This window comes from Trachypithecus francoisi, unplaced genomic scaffold (genome assembly GCF_009764315.1).
Source record: "Trachypithecus francoisi isolate TF-2019V2 unplaced genomic scaffold, Tfra_2.0 Lachesis_group17, whole genome shotgun sequence".
Lineage (NCBI taxonomy): Eukaryota > Metazoa > Chordata > Mammalia > Primates > Cercopithecidae > Trachypithecus > Trachypithecus francoisi.
The window spans coordinates 24,514,536-24,534,891 of NW_022681462.1; the positions used below are offsets into that span (position 1 = coordinate 24,514,536).

Here is a 20,356-nt window from a genome sequence, read left to right on the forward strand (position 1 = left end):
TTGGCCAGGCTGGTCTCAAACTCCTGGGCTCAAGCGATCCACCCACCTTGGCCCCCAAAGTGCTGGGATTATAGGCATGAGTTACCATGCCTGGTCAAGTCTTCTCTCTTTCAAGCCAAACACCTCCGATTTTCCTCCAGGCTATTCTTTACTCTGAAGTAACTTTACCTAAGTGATGAGTCCTAGTTTGTTCACTTTCCACTTTGAATTTACTAAGAGTGCTACTTGGAGGTGAACAGGACATTCTGGATGTAGTCTAAGTGGGACCAGAGTATCATGGAACTTGTTCTGGGTGCCATTTTTTTTTATTCCAACCCAGAATTGTGTTAGCTTTTGTGGCTGGCATATCATGCCTATTGAGGATTTTTGCTTCTTAAGTTGTTTCTTTATATGTCTGTATGTGTGCCTGTGTGTGTATTTGTGAAATTAACTTTCCTATGCAGGAATAAATTATATATCTTTTTCTGAGTATGCCACAGGTCACCTGTTGAGATTTCAAAATAAAGTCTTGGGCCACATAATGATTTTTTTTTTTTTTTTTTTTTGAGACGGAGTCTTGCTCTGCCACCCAGACTGGAGTGCAGTGGCCGGATCTCAGCTCACTGCAAGCTCCGCCTCCCGGGTTTACGCCATTCTCCTGCCTCAGCCTCCCGAGTAGCTGGGACTACAGGCGCCCGCCTCGTCGCCCGGCTAGTTTTTTGTATTTTTAAGTAGAGACGGGGTTTCACCGTATTAGCCAGGATGGTCTCGATCTCCTGACCTCGTGATTCGCCCGTCTCGGCCTCCCAAAGTGCTGGGATTACAGGCTTGAGCCACCGCGCCTGGCCACATAATGATGTTTTTGTCAATGTGTACAATGGTGGTCCTGTAAGATTATAACAACATATTTTTACTGTACTTTTTCTATGTTTAGATACACAAATACCATTGTATTATAATTGCCTGCAGTATTCAATACAGTGGCATGTGACACAGCTTTGTAGCCTAGGAGCAGTAGGGTATACCTTAAAGCCTAAGTGTGTAACAGGCTATCCCATCTAGGTTTGTGTGAGTACATTCTCTGATGGTCACACAGTGACAAAATTGTCCAATGACACATTTCTCAGAACATATTCCTGTTGTTAAGGGATACATGACTGCATGTCCACAATTGTTTGGTATTCTTCCCTTCAAGAAGTAGAACATTAATTCTTGCCTTGAACATGGCTGGACGTTGTGATTTGTTTCCAGTAAATAGAAAGTAGCAAAAATAAGAAATACCTTTCTAGGGTAGGTCATAAGAGACACGGTAGCTTCCATCTTGTTCTGGGGGAAGCCAGCTGCCGTGTCAGGAAGCAGCCTTTTCAAGGGGCCCACACGGAAGGAACTGAGGCCTCCTGTGAACAGGTATGTGAGTCTTTTTGAAATTGTATCCTTCAGCCACAGTCCAGCCTTCAGACGACTGTAGCCTCAGCCAACAGCTTGACTGAAACTTCATGAGAAACCCTGAGTCCCAGCCACCCAGCTAAGCTCCTTCCCAAATTCTCGCCTCAGAGAAACTGAGATAATGAACGTTTTTGTTTAAGCCACTGAATTTGGCATAATTTGTTAGGCAGCAATAGATAACTAATCATCCTGTAATCCCATTATTCAGAGGTAAAATGGACATTTTTCTACAGAGAAAATGTATAGATTTACATGCACTTTCATTAATGTATAAAATATATATATACATTTGCTTTTTGAAACAAAAATTGCGATTGCCACCTGTATGTCACTTAATAGACACGATCTTCCTTCACAGTGATGTCATTTTTTTTTTTTTTTTTTTTTTTTTTTTTTTTGAGATGGAGTCTCGCTCTGTCACCCAAGCGGAGTGCAGTGGCCAGATCTCAGCTCACTGCAAGCTCCGCTCCCGGGTTCACGCCATTCTCTGCCTCAGCCTCCCGAGTAGCTGGGACTACAGGCGCCCGCCACCTCGCCCGGCTAGTTTTTTGTATTTTTTAGTAGAGACGGGGTTTCACCGTGTTAGCCAGGATGGTCTCGATCTCCTGACCTTGTGATCCGCCCGCCTCGGCCTCCCAAAGTGCTGGGATTACAGGCTTGAGCCACCGCGCCGGCCCACAGTGATGTCATTTAATGGTTGTAGTGTACTGCATAATATGAATATTATCATTTAGTTATCCAGTCCTCTATTTTGAATAGTTTTCTAATTTCTTCCTATTATAAACAGTGTTGCAATGATGAGTATCATTGTAGCTTTACTGTTTGTTTTTTACCATGTTTTGTTTATCTTTTTATTCTTCAATGAATTGCCTGTCCAAACCTCTTGCCTTGTTTTTTTCTATTGAAATCTTCATCTTTGTGTAATGGCTTCATAAAAACTCATTGTATGTTAAGTATATTAACTCTCATATATTTGTTTGTCATTTTTCTTTTTTTTTTTTTTTGAGATAGGGGATAGGGTCTTGCCCTGTGTCCCAGGCTGGAGTACAGTGGTGTGATCTCTGCTCACTGCAACCTCCACCTCCTGAGTACAAGCAGTTCTCCCTGCCTCAGCCTTCCTAGTAGCTGGGATTACAGGCGCCTGGCACCACACCCAACTAATTATTGTATATTTAGTAGAAACGGGGTTTCACCATGTTGGCCAGGCTGGTCTCGAACTCCTGACCTCAGGTGATCCGCCTGACTCGGCCTCCCAAAGTGCTGAGATTACAGATGTGAGCCACTGCGCCCGGCCATGTCATTTTTCTTTTATCTTAGTATATAATATATTTTTACAATATAATACATTTCAGTTTTTATGTAGTCTAACCTGTCCTCCTTTTTCCTCATAGTTAGCACCTTTGATGTTAAGATTGTAGCCCGAGAGTATGAAAATATCTTTATTTCTTTTTGTTGCTTTTGTGGTTTTATGTTTTATGTGATGTTACAAGTTATAGGACTTTAATTTTTTCACAAATGGTTATCTACTTATCCAGTAGTATTCTTGTTTATTCTTGAGCAGAACATATATTTTGTTTTTATTGTGACTGAGATCTTTTTTCCATGTCATCCTCTGAAACTGGTTATTGCTGTTTTAATGGAAAACAGTTGATCGTTATATTTATTTTATATGACTTAATTTCTCATATTATTTTTTTTGGAGTTTTAGAAAATAATAGTTGTCTCTAAATAGTAATCATTTGGAAGGGTTTTCTAATATCTGTACCACATTTCTATTTTCTTGTTTTCTTTCATTGGGTAGAACTTCTAGAGCCATATAAACTAATAGCAGTGAGGGTAGTTTCCTTATCTTGTTCTGTCATTAATGAAACTGCCTCTAATGTATCAGTGTTAAGTTTGGTGTTTATTACTCATTTCAATAGACCGTGTGGTAGACATACCCTTCTATTACTAGAATAGTAACTGTTTTTATCATGATGAAATGTTGAATTTCCATCAGAAACCTCTAGCATCTAGTGAGATAAACATGGGGTTTTTCTTTTTTAATCTCTTAATATTAGTCATAGATTTAATAATGGTACCATCCTCACATTTCTAGAATGAACTTTTTGTCATGATGTACTATTCCATTAATTTGGTAATGTGTTGTTTGGAATTTTGCATGTATATTTATTTATACAGTTGATTGGTATTATTATTTGTGTGTATGGTGATTTTTGTTTGTTTTGTCTTTTGGGTTCTTTTTAGGCAGGGTCTCCCTCTGTCACCCGGGCTGGAGTGCAGTGGCATGATCATAGCTCACTGCAGCCTTGAAGTCCTGGACTCAGGTATCTTCCCACCTCAGTCTCTTGGGTAGTTGGGACTATAGGTGCATACCACTGTCCCTGTCTACTTAAAAAAATTTTTTTTGTAGAGATAGGGTCTCACTTTGCTGCCCAGGCTGGTCTTGAACTCCTGGGCTCAAGCAATCTTTCCACCTTGGATTCCCAAGGTGTTGGGACCACAGGTGTGAGCTTGATGCCTGACCCATGTGCAGTTTGTGACGGGTTTTACCATCAATGTTATGAAAATAAATGGAGAAATTTTTCTTCTTTTCTAGCATGGGAATGATCTATTCCTTGAAGGTATGATAGAAATCATCCTTAAGATTATATGGATTCAGTGCTGTTTGAGGGGAATCATTATTGGACAACTGTTTTCTGCCTCAGTTATTCATGGGGTTTTTTGTTTTTTTGTGTGTTTTTTTAGATGGAGTTTTCGCTCCTGTTGCCCGGGCTGGAGTGCAATGGTGCAATCTCGGCTCATTGCAACCTCCACCTCCTGGGTTCAGGCGATTCTCCTGCCTCAGCCTCCCAAGTAGCTGGGATTACAGGCATGCACCACCATGCCTGGCTAATTTTGTATTTTTAGTAGTGACAGGCTTTCACCATGTTGGCCAGACTGATCTCGAACCCCTGACCTCAGGCGATTTGCCTGCCTTGGCCTCCCAAAGTGCTGGGATTACGGGCATCAGCCACCATGTCTGGCCCCTAGGGAGAATTTCTTAAGCTGATACTCTTGTCTCTTTTTTTAAAGAGTCTCACTTTGTCACCCAGGCTGGAATGCAGTGGCCCTATTATAGCTCACTGCAGCATCACTTCTCAGCCTTTTGGCTAAGATCAAGTGTATAGCACACTGCAGCATTGAACTCCTGGGCTCAAGCAAATCCTCCCACCTCAGCCTGCAGAATAGCTGGGACTACAGGCATGCACCACTATGCCCAGGTAATTTTTAAATTTTTTTTGTAGAGTCAGAGTCTTGCTATGTTGCCCAAGTTGGTCTTGAACTCTTGGCCTCAAGCAGTCCTCCTGCCTTGGCCCCCCAAAGTGCTGGGCAGGTGTGAGCCCCCATACCTAGCCCTTAAAGTGATACTCTTTAAGGATCTTCGAATTCACTAATTAGGTTTACTGCATTATGTAGTCTGCTAGTTACCATCTTCATTATCTTCATTGGGTGCTTTACTTTGGCAGTTGCATTTTTCAACTCTAAGAAAGTTCTTTTCTTATTCCTCCTTTTTTATGACAGCCTATTCTTGTTTTATCAGCAAGGCAGTATCTTTTGTTTTCTCCTGTTTCTACATACAGTGTGTGAATTGTGCTACAGGCCCACAGCTGCTCCTTACCATCTCTAGTGATACCACAGAGACTATAGGAGACTCAAATTTGTCCTCCTACTTCTACCTCCAGCTTTTAGTCAGGGGCCATGTGTGAGGCTAGTATGTGTGGGCTTGCGGGGTCAGAAGGAGGGAAATCCCAAAAATACCTCCAAGTGAAATGTTTTTCTGGTCCACTCAGCGCTATATGTGTTGCTCTTGCTGAAGCCTTTCAAAGGGCTAGGACCCTTCTTCGGAATCTAAGAGTGCTTTTTAGCCAAATTGGACTACTTAGTGTTGTTTAATCTTTTTTCTCCTCCTGTACTGTTGTTTCTACCTGAAATGCAGTCTTTTTAATCTCCATTTCCATCTGTGAGAATTCTACTCATCAGTTACTTCCCAGCTTAATGCCACTTTATTTCAGAAACTCCCTGAGATTCCTTCCACCGTCAGTAGTCATCCCTTCATCACATGTTCTGCCTTACATTCCAGCTTTGTATATCCTCGTCACCCTCTTCCTTTTTGCATTGTGAGCTCTTTGAGTTCAGGAACTGTCTTGTTCACCTTTAGATGGAGGGTGTTGGAATGACGAGGTTAGAGGAAGCCAGGTTTGAGTCCCTTCAACATTTATTCACCATGAAACCTTGCACAAGTAAGTTACTTCACCTCTGAGTGGATTTTCCCCTCTGGAAAAGGGGCATTACAGCAGTACCTACCTCATGAAGCTGTTTTGAAGATTAAATGAGATAACATACCACAGTAAAGGTTAAAATAAATGTTAATTCCTTTTTCTCTACCCTTACGGTACCCTGTCCATGTAGCGTGTCATCCACACAGGCCTTCAGTTAATGGCAATTGAATGAAAAATACAGCTCCAAAGTGCTTTTGTACAAAACTCACTTTTGCATTGTTGAGTTAATGGCAGATCCAGAAAATAATCTGGGGCCGGGTGTGGTGGCTCATGCCTGTAATTCCAGCACTTTGGGAGGGCAAAACGGGGGGATCATCTGAGGTCAGGAGTTCGAGACCAGCCTGGCCAGCATGGTGAAACCCTGTCTCTACTAAAACTACAAAAATTAGCTTGTCATGGTGGCGGGCGCTTGTGATCCCAGCCACTCAGGAGGCTGAGGTAGGAGAATTACTTGAACTCGGCTGAGGTGGGGAGGGGGGCGGAGATTGCAGTGAGCCGGGAGGTTGCAGTGAGCCGAGATTGTGCCACCGCACTCCAGCCTGGGTGGCAGAGCGAGACTCTGTCTCAAAAAAAAAACAAAAAGAAAGAATCCGGGGCTGCTGAACATCCCACACTTGTGCCCACTTGCACATGCTGAGCAAGTGAAATGTTTTAATTATGTTTCATAAAGTCTCTAGAATTAAGTAGGGTTTTGTTTTTATTTAACAAACAAATTGTAGTCCTTATATGAAAGATAACAGAATTCTATTTGGTGGTTGATTGGTTGGATTTTCAAATAGCAGTTGCTTTCAGGTTTGCCTTGACATTTTATAAACAAATAGCTATAGATGGAACTCAAAAGAGAGGCAACATGGTGTTATAGTGGAAAGATTTGATTCAAAGTTAAATTTTAGATGGTTGTTGACTGTTAACTCCTCCCTAGACAGACTTCACAAATCCCTCAATCAGTGATCGTGTTAATTCTATATATGGTTCTTCCTCTGCTTTTGTTATATTGAAGTGGCATGTCATCTCCCTTTAGAGAGTCTTGTTTAATAGGTAGGAAAATCTCATCCCTGATTATGAAATTTTGACTAAACTGGGGATCTGATTCTACCTTTTTGGTGGAAGAAAACTTTTATAATTCCTTGTTTCATTGATTATTAAACCTGTTTGGGAAGGTAGGGGTGTATGTGGAGGGGTGTACCCCATGGAGTAAATACGCTTTCTAGGAAATTCTCTTTTTTTTTTTTTTCATCTCCCTCTAGGCCTGCACTGCCCAAAGTCTTGGAAACTTGCTGAATATGATGTACCAGGAGCCAGCACGATGGTCCTACACATTCCAGACATTTTCCTTTTTGAGCCGCCTGAAAGTACAGCTGGAGCCCTTCCCTGAGAAACTCTTACGGGCCAGGAAGCCAGTACAGATCTTTGAGAGGTCTGTGTACAGTGACAGGTAAAATGCCAAGCCCTCCACCAGTCACAAGCCCCATGCTCAGTGCTGCCTGTTTGATCTTGCACAGATCCTGCACTGCTCTGGTCACTGATAATTATACTTTGAAAAATTGTCTTCTTTTTTAAAGACAACACTATGCAGATTTGTCCAGAATTGTACTTGTACCAAATTGTCATCTATGTCAAGAAAGGAAATTGTGTTTTTCATCAACTGAATGCTTTGATTTTCTTATATTGCTACTGATTATCTTAGGTTTCCTTCTTTTCTGGCATGGAGCAAGCTGGTAGCCACCTAATGTAACCATCACATGCTAAAAGGCACAGAATAGACACTGAAGTAGCAGTGTATATTCTAAGAAATCAAATGATTCAGTGGTTGGTTATCCCCTTTAAGAAAAAAGCAGACAAAATTAAAATTTGTGTTCCTAAAAATGATATAGGAGATATTTTCAGCCTTTTTTTTATTCTTCAAGAAAGGATGCTTAGGCAGAAATAGCACATTTTGTGAAACTGGCTTCTGTCTCAGATTTAGCCCTTTTTGACCCCTTCTGCTGTGAGAGGGCTTCTTGCTGGCCAGAGTCTAGTGGACATCAGTGCCTGTGTCAGATCAGGGATGGGCATCATCCTGACCACCTGAGGGAATGAGATGTGAAGTCACTTTTAATGCAGGCTAGCAGCACCCTGGGAAGTGAGCCCATCTGCTCCAGAAGAGCTAGGCTGTGCAGGCTCCAGAATGCCTGGCTCTGCCACAGAGACCAGGCTGTGACTTGAGGTTAAGCCACCTAGAGACAAAGTCAGGATGGCTTGATCTGGACACTGCTGGGGTTTTTCTTATCTGAAGCCTATAAATGACCAGTGTCAGTGTGAAATGGTGCTTTCAAGCAAAATGATCTTTCTTATTAAGGCTCTTTGAATTATCAAAATGGAAAGTGTCACTGCTGAAGATGCTCAGTTGGTTACTCTTAATTCCGGATTAGACAAACGAGTTCTATTTCTTAGTGCTTTCAGAAAGCCTCCTAGAAGAAAAAAATAAGGGTACTTTTGTAAATGACAAGTGATTTTTCTGACCTTACCCTAAAATCTTGGAAGATATATAAAACAGACTCTACAGGCTATCCATTCCTTCTTTATGTACCCCGAGAGAGCCTACTTTTTATAAAAGCCAAATATGTGAATTACATACGGCTGGGCTATAGGTTTTACTTCTTTTTCAGCTGTTGGGTATCCCATGTGCCTGTTTTCCTCTCTTTTCTCCCAAGCCATGCCTCTCGGACTCAGAAGTTGAGTTACATTTAACCACCTGGGTTGCTGGGAAACATAGTCTTTATTTCTAGTCCCTTCATGAAGTAGGCATGTGAGACCCTCAGAGGAAAACAGAGAAGTAGAAACACTTTGTTAATTAGAAATGCATTAAGAAGCTACATGGATCTTAACCTTTGCTTGTAAAGGAAGAGGTAAGAATTGATTACACTGTGGGCATACAACATTCCAGGTGCTATCTTCACTGAGGGCATTTTTGAGACAGAAAGGAAAACTAATCACAAGTTCCAATCCTGAGGGTAATTTAGACTTTGTTCACTCACACAGATTTATTGGATGCCTCCTGTGTTGAAGCACCAAGGCTGGCCCTGGGGCTGCAACAGTGAATAAGGCAGACCCAGTCCCTGCCTGACAGGGACTGAACACATGCTCACATGTGTGATATTTGTTCCAAAGGAGGAACACAGGTTATCTGGGAGTGTTGATTATAGGGAGGAAGAAATCTTAGTCTTTTCTATTTGAGTTAAAGGAAACGTTAGCATATGATTTTGGAGCAGAGACCCTGACTCCAAGATCCTTATGCCCTGTTCTGTCCTACAGCCCCTGCATTCAGTCTGCAGTACTTCCCTCCCACTCAGCACCACACCCTTCTACCCCTCACCCCATCACCACCAAGAGCTTTGAAGAAATAAAGGAAGTGCTCTTTCTCAAGAAAGCCAAGAACCCCTTTCATAGGGCTTATTAGCAAATCTTTAATTTCTCTTTTTAGGATCCTTTTTGTTTTGTTTTAAGACAGAGTCTCGCTCTGTCACCCAGGCTGGAATGCAGTGGTATAATCTCGGCTCACTATAACCTCTGCTTCCTGGGTTCAAGCAATTCTTGTGCCTCAGTCTCCTGAGTAGCTGGGATTACAGGGACACGCCATCATGCCTGGCTAATTTTTGTGTTTTTAGTAGAGACGGGGTTTCACCATGTTGGCCAGGCTGGTCTCAAACTCCTGGCCTCAGGTGATCCGCCCGCCTCAGCCTCCAAAAGTGCTGGGATTACAGGTGTGAGCCACAGTACATGGCCACTTTATAGGATCTTAATTTCATTTTCTAGTTATCTGTGAAGAACTCAAAAACATTTTGAGTTTAAAATGTTACCCTTTTCTTTGTTCTCATCAACTAGACTATGGCTAAACCATTCCAGACTGGGAAAGTTTACTTTTGGAGTTTCTAAGTTAGCTTCTTCATAGCCTAACAAAAAGTAGTTATAATAATAACTAAGATATCTAGAATACCATGTGCCAGTCACTCTTCTAAGCACTTTATGAGGATTATTACAAGACATCATAATAACGGGCTGAGAGGATTTAGGGTGACTTGCCTGAGGTTACACAGCTACTGAATCTTTCAGCCAGGATCAGACCCTGGAATGTTATTCTGAGGTATTCCCTTAATGGTGACACTCACAGCCTTGCAGTCTGCACTTTCCTGAGCCATCATATACAAGGGTTCTGAATTTTATTTTCTCGGAGGTGGCCAGTTGCTGAAGTGGCTAGTTGCTGAGCATTGCCTTGAAAACTGGAGTACCTTGTTTAGGATGCAAATTGTGTTTTGTATTAAAATGCCTGAGGTTTGAAAGCAGAATTGACCCCTGGTTTGTCTGAAGCCATGGTTTGTGTTTAGCTCTGATTTCCTGTTTACCAGATGCTCTTTTGGTTGTAGAAATAAGCAGGGGGCAAAGCTGGTTTGATTATTAGCTTTAGCTTTCTTTTATCTGAACTAGAAACTCAGCAGCACAGGAAGCAAGCAAGCAAGAGCTCATATGCACTTTGCAGGAGAGTCTGCTTTCTTGGTGATACTGAAATTAGTGGGAAATGCATTTTCTGCTCCATAGAGGACACCACATAAAAACTATTTCTGGGCCGGGCGCTGTGGCTCAAGCCTGTAATCCCAGCACTTTGGGAGGCCGAGACGGGCGGATCACGAGGTCAGGAGATCGAGACCATCCTGGCTAACACGGTGAAACCCCGTCTCTACTAAAAATACAAAAAATAGCCAGGCGAGGTGGCGGGCGCCTGTAGTCCCAGCTACTCGGGAGGCTGAGGCAGGAGAATGGCGTAAACCCGGGAGGCGGAGCTTGCAGTGAGCTGAGATCCGGCCACTGCACTCCAGTCTGGGCGACAGAGCGAGACTCCGCCTCAAAAAAAAAAAAAAAAAAACTATTTCTGCATGTCTCAGCTAGACAAAAGGATGGCTCAGTAGCCTGGAGAGTCAGAAGTCCTCAGTCCTTGTATGAAATTGAGTGGGTGGATTTATACTGGATTCACTTGTTTATTTGTTTTGGGCCTTGCAATAATAATAATAAGGAAATCTCAAAAGTTCAAGTTTACATATATTTGCTGTATGTTCTGACTGATTTCTAGCAGAGAAAATTGTTAGGGACCAATGATACTATCTTCTGTCCCTTTTCTTCCAGTGAATCAATCCATCTGGAAAGGTGTGATTTCAGCCTCCAAAGTCTAGATCCTATTTCCCATCTTAGTTATTGAGCAGGGAGGGAGATACGGGTTAAGAATTCAGGTTTCTTAAGGATTGATGAGGAGCTCGAAAGGTTAAGTGGTTTGAACAGACATGGAACAAGTTGGTTATTGATTTTTCTGCTTCTCTCTCTCTCTGGTGCCTTTCATTCCATTTCCCATTCTCCTCCCCTCCCCATTCCCATCCCACTTCCAACCAGGTATATCTTTGCAAAGAATCTTTTTGAAAATGGTTCCCTCAGTGACATCGAGTGGCATATCTATCAGGACTGGCATTCTTTTCTTCTGTGGGAGTTTGCCAGCCGGCTCACATTACATGGCTTCATCTACCTCCAGGCTTCTCCCCAGGTAACACCGAACCTAAAACCGTAGACTTTAGGGCCATATGAAACCTAAGAAGTGACATTCTCCAAGCCCCTGATTTTCTGGTTGGAGAAATTAGAGCGTAGACATTACCTGCAGCATGGAGAGCAGTGGGGGACACCCTCCTGTCCCAGTGTTGAGCACCCTGTTCCCCACTGGCTTCTTGTAGCAGAGTGCTAAAGCCATTGACTATGCATAAAAGGATCGCTGTTGATGTAGCAACAACAGAGCAAATCGAGCATCATCTTTATCACTTAGGGTTTGCAGGTGGGACGCTCTGACCTGTAGCTACTTGCCTTAGCTCCTCCTTCAGTCTGACTGGGTCATCAGAGTGTGGAGTCTTGATAGTTTCCTGAGTAAGATGTGAGGAGGAAAAGGAGAATTTTCTCACCTCATCATGATACTGCCCTAATTTATGGCCCTTTTTTGAACCCTGATGCCATTGGGAAGGCAAGATGGACTATAGTAGTTCCATTCTGTGACTGGCTGGCTGGTGCCATCCTGCATGCAGTAGGATGATGATGTCATGGCAGGAGGACCAGAGTCTCTGGAGGCTGAAGTGAGCTGTGGCTTCTGGTGACTGGTAGTGACCATTCCACTGGAGAGATCCTTGCCTGTAAAATCCACTGGCTCAATCTAGATGATCTCTAAGGGCTCTTCTGGAGTGGGATTCTGAGTCAAGGTGAGAGGTTTTTTTTTTTTTTAGAGATATACCACTCTCAGCTTTTGAGACATACATCCAATATATAGTCAAATGCCAGATAGACCACATACTGTTAGAAGGAAGGAAAGCTGTCTCCAAGCTAGAGGCTGTGCTTTTTAGAAATGGAACTGAGACTTGTGGGCAGAAAGGAGCCTGAGAACAGACTGAGCAGAACCAGAGGATGAGTGGGAGAGCTCCCATCACAGAGCCTCACACCAGCCAACGGGGAGAGGACTGGAAAGAAGGGTCTTGCCTTAAGAAGGTGGCAGCCAGGAAAAAAGAGGCCCTTGAATGTGACTGGGACCAGATATTGGGGATCTTTGTGTTGAGAGTTTTTGGACATTTTGAGGCAAAAGCTAGATCATAGGAAGGAATAAGAGATTCTACAGAAATAAGAGCTAAAGTTTAAAATGAAACTGGGCTGGGTGCAGTGGCTCACGCTTACAATCCCAGTATTTTGGGAGGCTGGCATGGGAGGATCACTTAAGATCAGGAGTTCAAGACCAGCCTAGGCAATATAGTGTGAGTCCATCTCTACAAAAAAGTTTAAAAATTAGCCGAGTGTGGTTATGTGTGCCTGTGGTTTTAGCTATTGGGGAGGTGAGACAGGAGGGTCACCTAAGTCCAGGAGCTTGAGGCTACAGTGAGCTGTGATCATGCCACTATACTCCAGCCCAGGTGGCAGAGTGAGAACTTGTTTCTAAAATAAAATAAAACTGAACTAAAGATTCAGTGAGGCCAGAGGGCTAATAACCTTCCATGAAAAGAACCACACTAAAGTTAGATGCATTGATTGCAAGTTGACCAGGTGGGTCATGTTTTTGTGACTTCTTTCAATAGTCTTCATTGCCTGAGAACCGGAATAGAAGAAGGGGATTATACTTTAGGGGTAGAGATTAGTGTCAGCGATTATGGGGAAACGAATCCCCTCTCAGAGAGGGCAGTTTGAAGTGTCAAAGTGTAGGGTTCACGTTGAGAGAGAAGTCCTGAGCCCCAGGAAGGTTTGTGGCCTGGGCCAAAGAGGAGTGAGAGTGCTCTGAGGTTGGACCGAGTAAAGATCCTGGTTGGAATTTGAAGAGGTGACAGGTTTCCTATAGGAGTCTTGGGATGGCTGGACTGAAAGAAGCAGGAGGTTGAGGAGCTGAGCATTAGGAGAAGTGAGAATGCTGACTTAACCTTTTCCAAGAGAACAGAACTTCAGCACAATCAGCTCAGTGCCTTGAAGCCAGCACTGGGGAGGAGTGAGAGAGGAAGTGGAGTGACTCATTCCTGGGAGTAAAATGGGGCTACTTGGGCCAGCTGAAGAGGCTCTTGTTTCTGGGGAGTGGAAGTTGGACCCAGCAGGGAGAACAAGAAAGTCTTAATTGCTTTTCTTCTTTGTGCACTCTGAATGACCTTGTAACAGAATGCCTGAAACTGGTTAATTTATAAAGAGGCTTATTTTGGCTCACAGTTATGGAGACTGGGAAGTCTAAATTGGGCAGCCTTAACTTCCAGTGAGGACGTCCTGCTACCTCATCACGTGATGAGGTGGAAGGGAACAGGCATGTGCAAAAGGGGCAAGATGGGAGGAACAGCCTTGCTTTATAACATCCTGCTCTCATGGCAGCTGGTCCAGTCCCACGAGAATGAGAACTCACTCTGGTGAGAAATAACCCAGTCCCAAGAGAGTGGCATTAATCTGTCTCAACAACCTAATCACCTCTTAAAGGCCCCACCTCTCAACACTACCACACTAAGGACCAAATTTCCAACACATGAATTCTGGGGGATACACTCAAACCATAGCAAATGGTGATGATGATGATGATCGCGCCTGTAATCCCAGCACTTTGTAATGATGATGATGATGCTCATCATCATCATCATCATCATCGTCGTCGTCGTCACTTGGGGGCAGATCTGCCTTTTGGGAGAGGCTAATTGAAATATTTCAGCTGGAGTAGAATGAGAAGAGTTGAAGAATTATTGCAACTTAATGGCAGAAAAGAAAAATAACTTACTCATTTTGAGATTAGATGGGGATTTTAATGCTGTTTTGATGGCATTAGTTCCAGAGATGCAGGAATGCCTATATTTCTTCCCTGAAGTCACACTTGACCTCTTCTGTGAAGTTCAGAGGTAACTGTGCCCAAGGGAAGAACAGAATAGAAGTTGACATGTCACTATGTAAAAAAAACTGTGCAGGTGCCCAATCTTCCAGTTCAGAGCCCTAGTAAATACTGAGTTTCGAGCATGTCAAATGGACTTCGTAGGTCCTTCTGCTCCTTTCTACCTATTCTTCCCTATCTTCTTTTTTTCTGAGATGGAGTCTTGCTCTCTCGCCCAGGCTGGAGTGCAGTGGCACGATCTTGGCTCACTGCAAGCTCCTCCTCCTGGGATCACGCCATTCTCCTGCCTCAGCCTCCCAAGTAGCTGGGACTACAGGCGCCCGCCATCACGCCCGGCTAATTTTGTGTATTTTTAGTAGAGACGGGGTTTCACCGTGTTAGCCAGGATGGTCTATGATCTCCTGACCTCGTAATCCATCCGCCTCAGCCTCCCAAAGTGCTGGGATTACAGGCGTGAGCCACCGCGCCCGGCCCCCTAACTTCTTAAAAGCAAGCAAGCTAGGCCATACTGGACCAGGCAGGTGCAGTGGTTCATGCCTGCAATGCCAGCACTTTGGGAGACCAAGGTGTGAGGACTGCTTGAGCCCAGGAGTTTAAGACCCACCTGGGCAACATAGTGAGAGCCCCCTGCCCTCTACGAAAAATTTAAAAATTAGCCAAGCATGGTGGTGTGTCTCTATTCCCAGCTACTCAGCAGGCTGAGGTGGGATATTACTTGAGCCTGGGAGATTGAGGCTGCAGTGAGTCATGATTGCACCACTGCATTTCAGCCTAGGCCACAAAGCAAGACCTTGTCTCAAATAAATAAATAAAACTTAGAAAAAAAAAAAATCAAGCAAGTCAGGCTGGGCACGGTGACTCACTCATGCCTGTAATCCCAGCATTTTTGGGAGGCCGAGATGGGAGGATTGCTTGAGGTCAGGAGCTCAAGACCAGCATGGTCAACATAGGGAGACCCCATCTCTAAAAATTAAAAAAAAAAAAAAAAAAAAAAACAAGCAAGCTAACAATTTTAAAACTCAGAAGAGAAATGGCTAGGCCTCAGTGTTCCTACCCAGCCCCATGGAATCAAGAAGAGAGTGCAGCTGACCAGTGTATATCAAAAAGCCAGGCCCTGCCTGGGACCGCCACAGCATGGGGATAGCATGCGGAGGTGCATGGGGACAAGTGGCACCTGGGTTTGGGCTTGAGAGGCATAGTGAAAAGACCCACTAGCAGTCACTTTCCATTTCCTGTCTCTGACTCCAAGCACTCAGAACAGCAGTTCTTCTTCCTGGGTGGGGCAGGTTAAGAAGACCAGTACAGGGTCTCTCCTCTGCCACTTGTAGCTACACTATCTTTCCTGTGCACATGCAGGTGTGTCTTCCTCATGAGGACTGAGATGAAGAGGGGCCAGATTAAAGCACTGTTTGCATGGGATTTTTAAAAATAGAATTTGTTCTAACCGTATCAGTAAAGCAAGAGTTATGCTAAATGCTCATAGTAGGAGTTTGCTTCGGCTTCTTTTTTTTTCCCCCCTCAATACTGCTACCAGTTAAGACATAGACCACTAAGGGAAATCCATTTGCTCTGTTAAGGAAATTAATAGTAAATAGAGATATGTTAGCCTATTTTAATAGATCAATGTTAGTGTCAGTGTTTGTCTGCAAGCAGTGAATGAATAATTAGCTTTCCTAAAAAGAATTGTTCTGCCTTTCTGTGTGTACTTGGAAGCATAAAGCCACATTTAAAAATAAAATTGTTTTCATGAATCAGACATTTTTTTTCTCAGAAAGGAAAATTAGATAGCTTTGCTATGCTTAGAAATCCTAAAGCTACCTTTCCGGTGGGAATATTAATTGGTTAACCTCTAAGGAGGCAGTCTGGCAGTATATAATTGCAAATGCATATACCCTTTGATCATTAATGAAATTTGTTTCTATAATTTTGTTTCCTTAGAGAAAAGGTAAGAGAGAAACAGCAAAGACTCCCAAGTCTTTGGGATTATTGTGTACTACATTTGGAAATTAAGTTTTCAGTTCTTTTTTTTTTTTTTTTGAGACAGTCTCGCTCTGTCACCCAGGCTGGAGTGCAGTGGCCGGATCTCAGCTCACTGCAAGCTCCGCCTCCCAGGTTTACGCCATTCTCCTGCCTCAGCCTCCCGAGTAGCTGCGACTACAGGTGCCCGCCACCACGCCCGGCTAGTTTTTTGTCTTTTTTAGTAGAGACGGGGTTTCACCATGTTAGCCAGGATGGTCTCGATCTCCTGACCTTGTGATCCGCCCGTCTCGGCCTCCCAAAGTGCTGGGATTACAGGCTTGAGCCACCGCGCCCGGCTAAGTTTTCAGTTCTTAAGTTATTGAAAGAGGGAAGTCCTGGCCCGGGCACGGTGGCTCACGCCTGTAATCCCAGCACTTTGGGAGGCCAAGGCAGGCAGATCACGAGGTCAAGAGATCGAGACCATCCTGGCCAACATGGTGAAACCGCATCTCTACTAAAAATACAAAAAATTAGTTGGGCGTGGTGGCACCCACCTGTAGTCCCAGCTACTCAAGAGGCTGAGGCAGGAGAGTCGCTTGAACCTAGGAGGCGGAGGTTGCAATGAGCTGAGATCTCGCCACTGCACTCCAGCCTGGCAACAGAACGAGACTCTGTCTCAAAAAAATAAAATAAAATAAGAGGGAAGTTCTAAATCGGTGGGTTAATCCATCTATTCTTCCAGGACAGATGATATTGAATAATGAAATGTTTGTCAAGCAGAGAGAAGCCCAAAAATAATTCAGTCAAAACAAACATTTGGAGCAAACATTTTGAGATGTGAAAGAGCCTGGCCTGTTCCCCAGGAAAGAGGTCAAATCTGGCTAAAGCAATGAGTCCAGGGGAAGAGCTAAGGCAGTTGAGAAGTAGGAGGGGTAGCTCTGTGTGACAGGTAAGGAAGATGTCATTTTCTGAGCCAGTGTGCATCAAACTTCACTACCAGATGAATGCAGAATAGAATTATGCACACTCTGCAAAGCAGCAGGGGATAAGAGTTAGTCTCAAGCCTCACTTGTTTTTCTACTTGTTTGTTTTATCTTTGACCTGTGCAAATTTTACATTCTATTCCTGAGTGAATGTTTGGTATGATATGAAAGACATATTTCAAATGAACTAACATTTTATAAATGCAGTGCTACTCATACACACTGCTTTGAACCCTGGGACTATGGCTGTAGGTGGTAAAGAGCCTGTGAAGTATTTTCAGCAAGGAAAGTCATGTCATCATATTGCTGTACTACCAAAGGGTGGAGTGAAGGGTACAAACTGGAAGAAAGGAACAGCTTTTGCCAGGAGCTCAATACGACTTACCTTAGTTACCTGTGGATGGGTAGACAATGAGGAAATAGAAGCCCACAAAGATTGCACTGCTGGTACCTGATGAAGGCAGGAATTTACTCCTGGATTTCTAACCTTAAGGCCTGTACTCTGTCCATATACTTCCCTGCCTCTGGGAGGCAAAATCAGAAGGCTTGTGCCATAATCCAGGTGAGAGGTAATGAGGACCTGACAAGGGTAGAGGTGAGAAGAGAGCAAGGAGAGACCCATCTAGTGAGATGAAAGAGAATTGAGTGACTTTCCGGATATAGTAGGGAGAAGGAAGAACAAGGAAAATTCCAGGTCCATGGCTTGGATGACTGGATGGATGATGTTCGCCATTAACCAATTGAGGATACTCCAGAGGAAGAGCAAGTTTAAGGTGGAGATGGGAAAAGAATGGTGTAGATCCTCTGATTGCATAAGAAAACAAGACAGCAGAAGTAAAGGTATGGCTTGTAATGCCCAAGATAGACATTATGGGTGGGCCTCAGAGCCCCCTAAGACTGCATTGTAGCAGCCAAAACAGCAAATGAGCTCATCAGGGCCTGGGGACTGTCTTTTAGGTTTGCTTGAAGAGACTGTACCGGAGGGCCAGGGAGGAAGAGAAAGGAATTGAGCTGGCCTATCTAGAGCAGCTGCATGGCCAACACGAAGCCTGGCTTCTTCACAAGACCACGAAGTAAGTGGAGAAAAGAATGTATCAGACAGACCTGGCTCCCAACAGCCAGTTGTTAAAAACAAGTTCAGCATGCAGCCAGCCCCCTGTAGGAAGGTTCAGAATATACTGGAAATGTCAAGCATTTTCCATCTCAGAAGTTTAATATTGCTGGATGCCGTGGCTCACGTCTGTAATCCCAGCACTTTGGGAGAGTGAGGCGGTGGATCACCTGAGGTCAGGAGTTCAAGACCAGCCTGGCCAACATGGTGAAACCCCATCTCTACTAAAAATACAAAAATTAGCCAGGTGTGGTGTTGGGTGCCTATAATCCCAGCTACTCAGGAGGCTGAGGCAGGAGAATCACTTGAACCTGGGAGGCAGAGGTTGCAGTGAGCCAAGATCGCACCACTGCACTCCAGCCTTGGCAACAGAGTGAGACGCCCAGAAAAAGTTTAATATTGAATATAATCTTTACATTCCGAGGGCTTTTTTATTAGATTTTATTTCTCCAGCTTTTTCTTTGTTTCTTAACATTTCCCTAGATTGAACATTGTGATCGATGGTGATAGTTGGCTCAGCATGAAGGGCTGAAAATGTTAGAGAAATTGTCAATATTACTAAGTTGGCATTCCTAGTTTCTGCCTGTCCTCCCTTTGGCTTGGTTTGTTGTCCACTTAAAATGTTTGGTGCTCTGACCGTTAGTATCACTCTCAAGAATGAAGAGAAACCTCAACCTTTCTGTTTCCAGCCAACTTTATTGAATTTGTTTTTTTAAATGTAGTTTACATGCAGTTTCATTGAAAAGTCATGTTGAATTTAGATCTGTTTTCTGAGTAAGTAAGACTTGGCAAGTATGTGAAACTTGACTCAAATTACTTTTCTTTTTTTCTGTCCCCCAAACGTTCATGCTTCTTATAGGCTCCACTTTGAGGCTCTGATGAACATTCCAGTGCTGGTGTTGGATGTCAATGATGATTTTTCTGAGGAAGTAACCAAACAAGAAGATCTCATGAGAGAGGTGGGAAGGACTTTAACTTCTGCTTTCTAGTGGTTTCCTTTGTTGTACTTTTATCTTTCTGGCCTTTGCTTCAAAGTTCAATATCATGGGTCTTGTGCTTTGCATCTCACGTTGCATTTCACACTCCAAGGCCTATGGGATCTTGTGCAAATTACAAATATATCCCTATTCTCTAAAGTATGCTGGACTAATAATTGTTAAATAATTGACTTGTAACATGTGCTTGCCAGCTGACTTTCCTCTCTAAGGCATCCTAAAACTAGGGAAATGAGACTACTGGATTCTATTCCCAGCTCTGCCCCTTGATGCTATATGACCCTGGGCTTCTCACATTTCTTCTCCATGCCTATTTTCCTTTCCTCAGAAAAACCTCATGGGCTTGACTGCATATGCATTGGGGGTGGACTATTGAAAAGTCTGTTAAAAATGTGAAATTAAACTTTTGATTTTCTCCTTCCCACAGGTAAACACCTTTATAAAGAATCTGTAACTGATACCATGATGTTCAGGCTGTGATCTGGGCTCCCTGACTTTCTGAAGCTAGAAAAATGTTGTGTCTCTCAACCACCTTTCCATTCCTAGCCCCTCTCATCCCTGGAGCACTCTGCCGCTCAAGGGCTGGTTTGTTAATTATTGTTAGACTTTACCGTTGTTTTCTTTTGTATCTGAAGCGTTTTGAAAATAAAGTTTAAGTTTTGCTTGTTTTTCTAATTCAGTTGCTCATTTATTTCAGCATGTGTTTCTTGGTGCTTGCTCTGAATTCACCTCTAGACTAGTGTATTAGTCCGTTTTCACACTGCTATAAAGATAACTACCTGAGGCTGGGTAATTTCTAAAGGAAAGAGGTTTAATTGATTCACAGTTTCACATGCTGGGGGAGGCCTCAGGAAACTTACAATCATGGCAGAGGGGAAACAGGCACATCTTACATGGTGGCAGGTGAATGAGCGAGTGCAAGAAAGAGCAGGGAGAACTGCCTTATAAAACCATTAGATGTCGTGAGAGCTCACTGTCATGAGAACAGCATGGGGGAAACTGCTCCGGTGATACAGTCACCTCCCACCAGGTCTCTCCCTTGACACCTGGGGATTACAATTCAAGATGAGATTTGGTTGGGGACACAAAGCCTAACCATATCAACTAGCAATTTTCAAATTGCTCCCAGAACTCTCACCCAAGCCCTACCTGCCATGCATGAAGAA

At 43.5% G+C, this 20,356-nt stretch overlaps 1 protein-coding gene across 6 annotated transcripts in view; it reads left to right on the forward strand.

The window, feature by feature from the left end:
- DGUOK (deoxyguanosine kinase) overlaps window positions 1–19,865 on the forward strand; it is a 34,080-nt gene extending 14,215 nt beyond the window's left edge. For 2 of the 6 annotated variants that reach the window (XM_033175131.1, XM_033175135.1), the window contains 5 exons: window positions 6,995–7,164; window positions 11,166–11,313; window positions 18,042–18,157; window positions 19,055–19,154; window positions 19,618–19,865. In XM_033175131.1, coding sequence (XP_033031022.1) covers window positions 6,995–7,164; window positions 11,166–11,313; window positions 18,042–18,157; window positions 19,055–19,154; window positions 19,618–19,644 — 561 coding nt within the window. In that variant the 3' untranslated portion in view covers window positions 19,645–19,865. Of the gene's footprint in view, window positions 1–6,994; window positions 7,183–11,165; window positions 11,314–18,041; window positions 18,158–19,054; window positions 19,155–19,617 lie in introns of all 6 variants that reach the window. The other 4 variants (XM_033175130.1, XM_033175134.1, XM_033175133.1 and 1 more) reach the window with 3 other exon arrangements.
- Window positions 19,866–20,356: the final 491 nt, after the last annotated feature.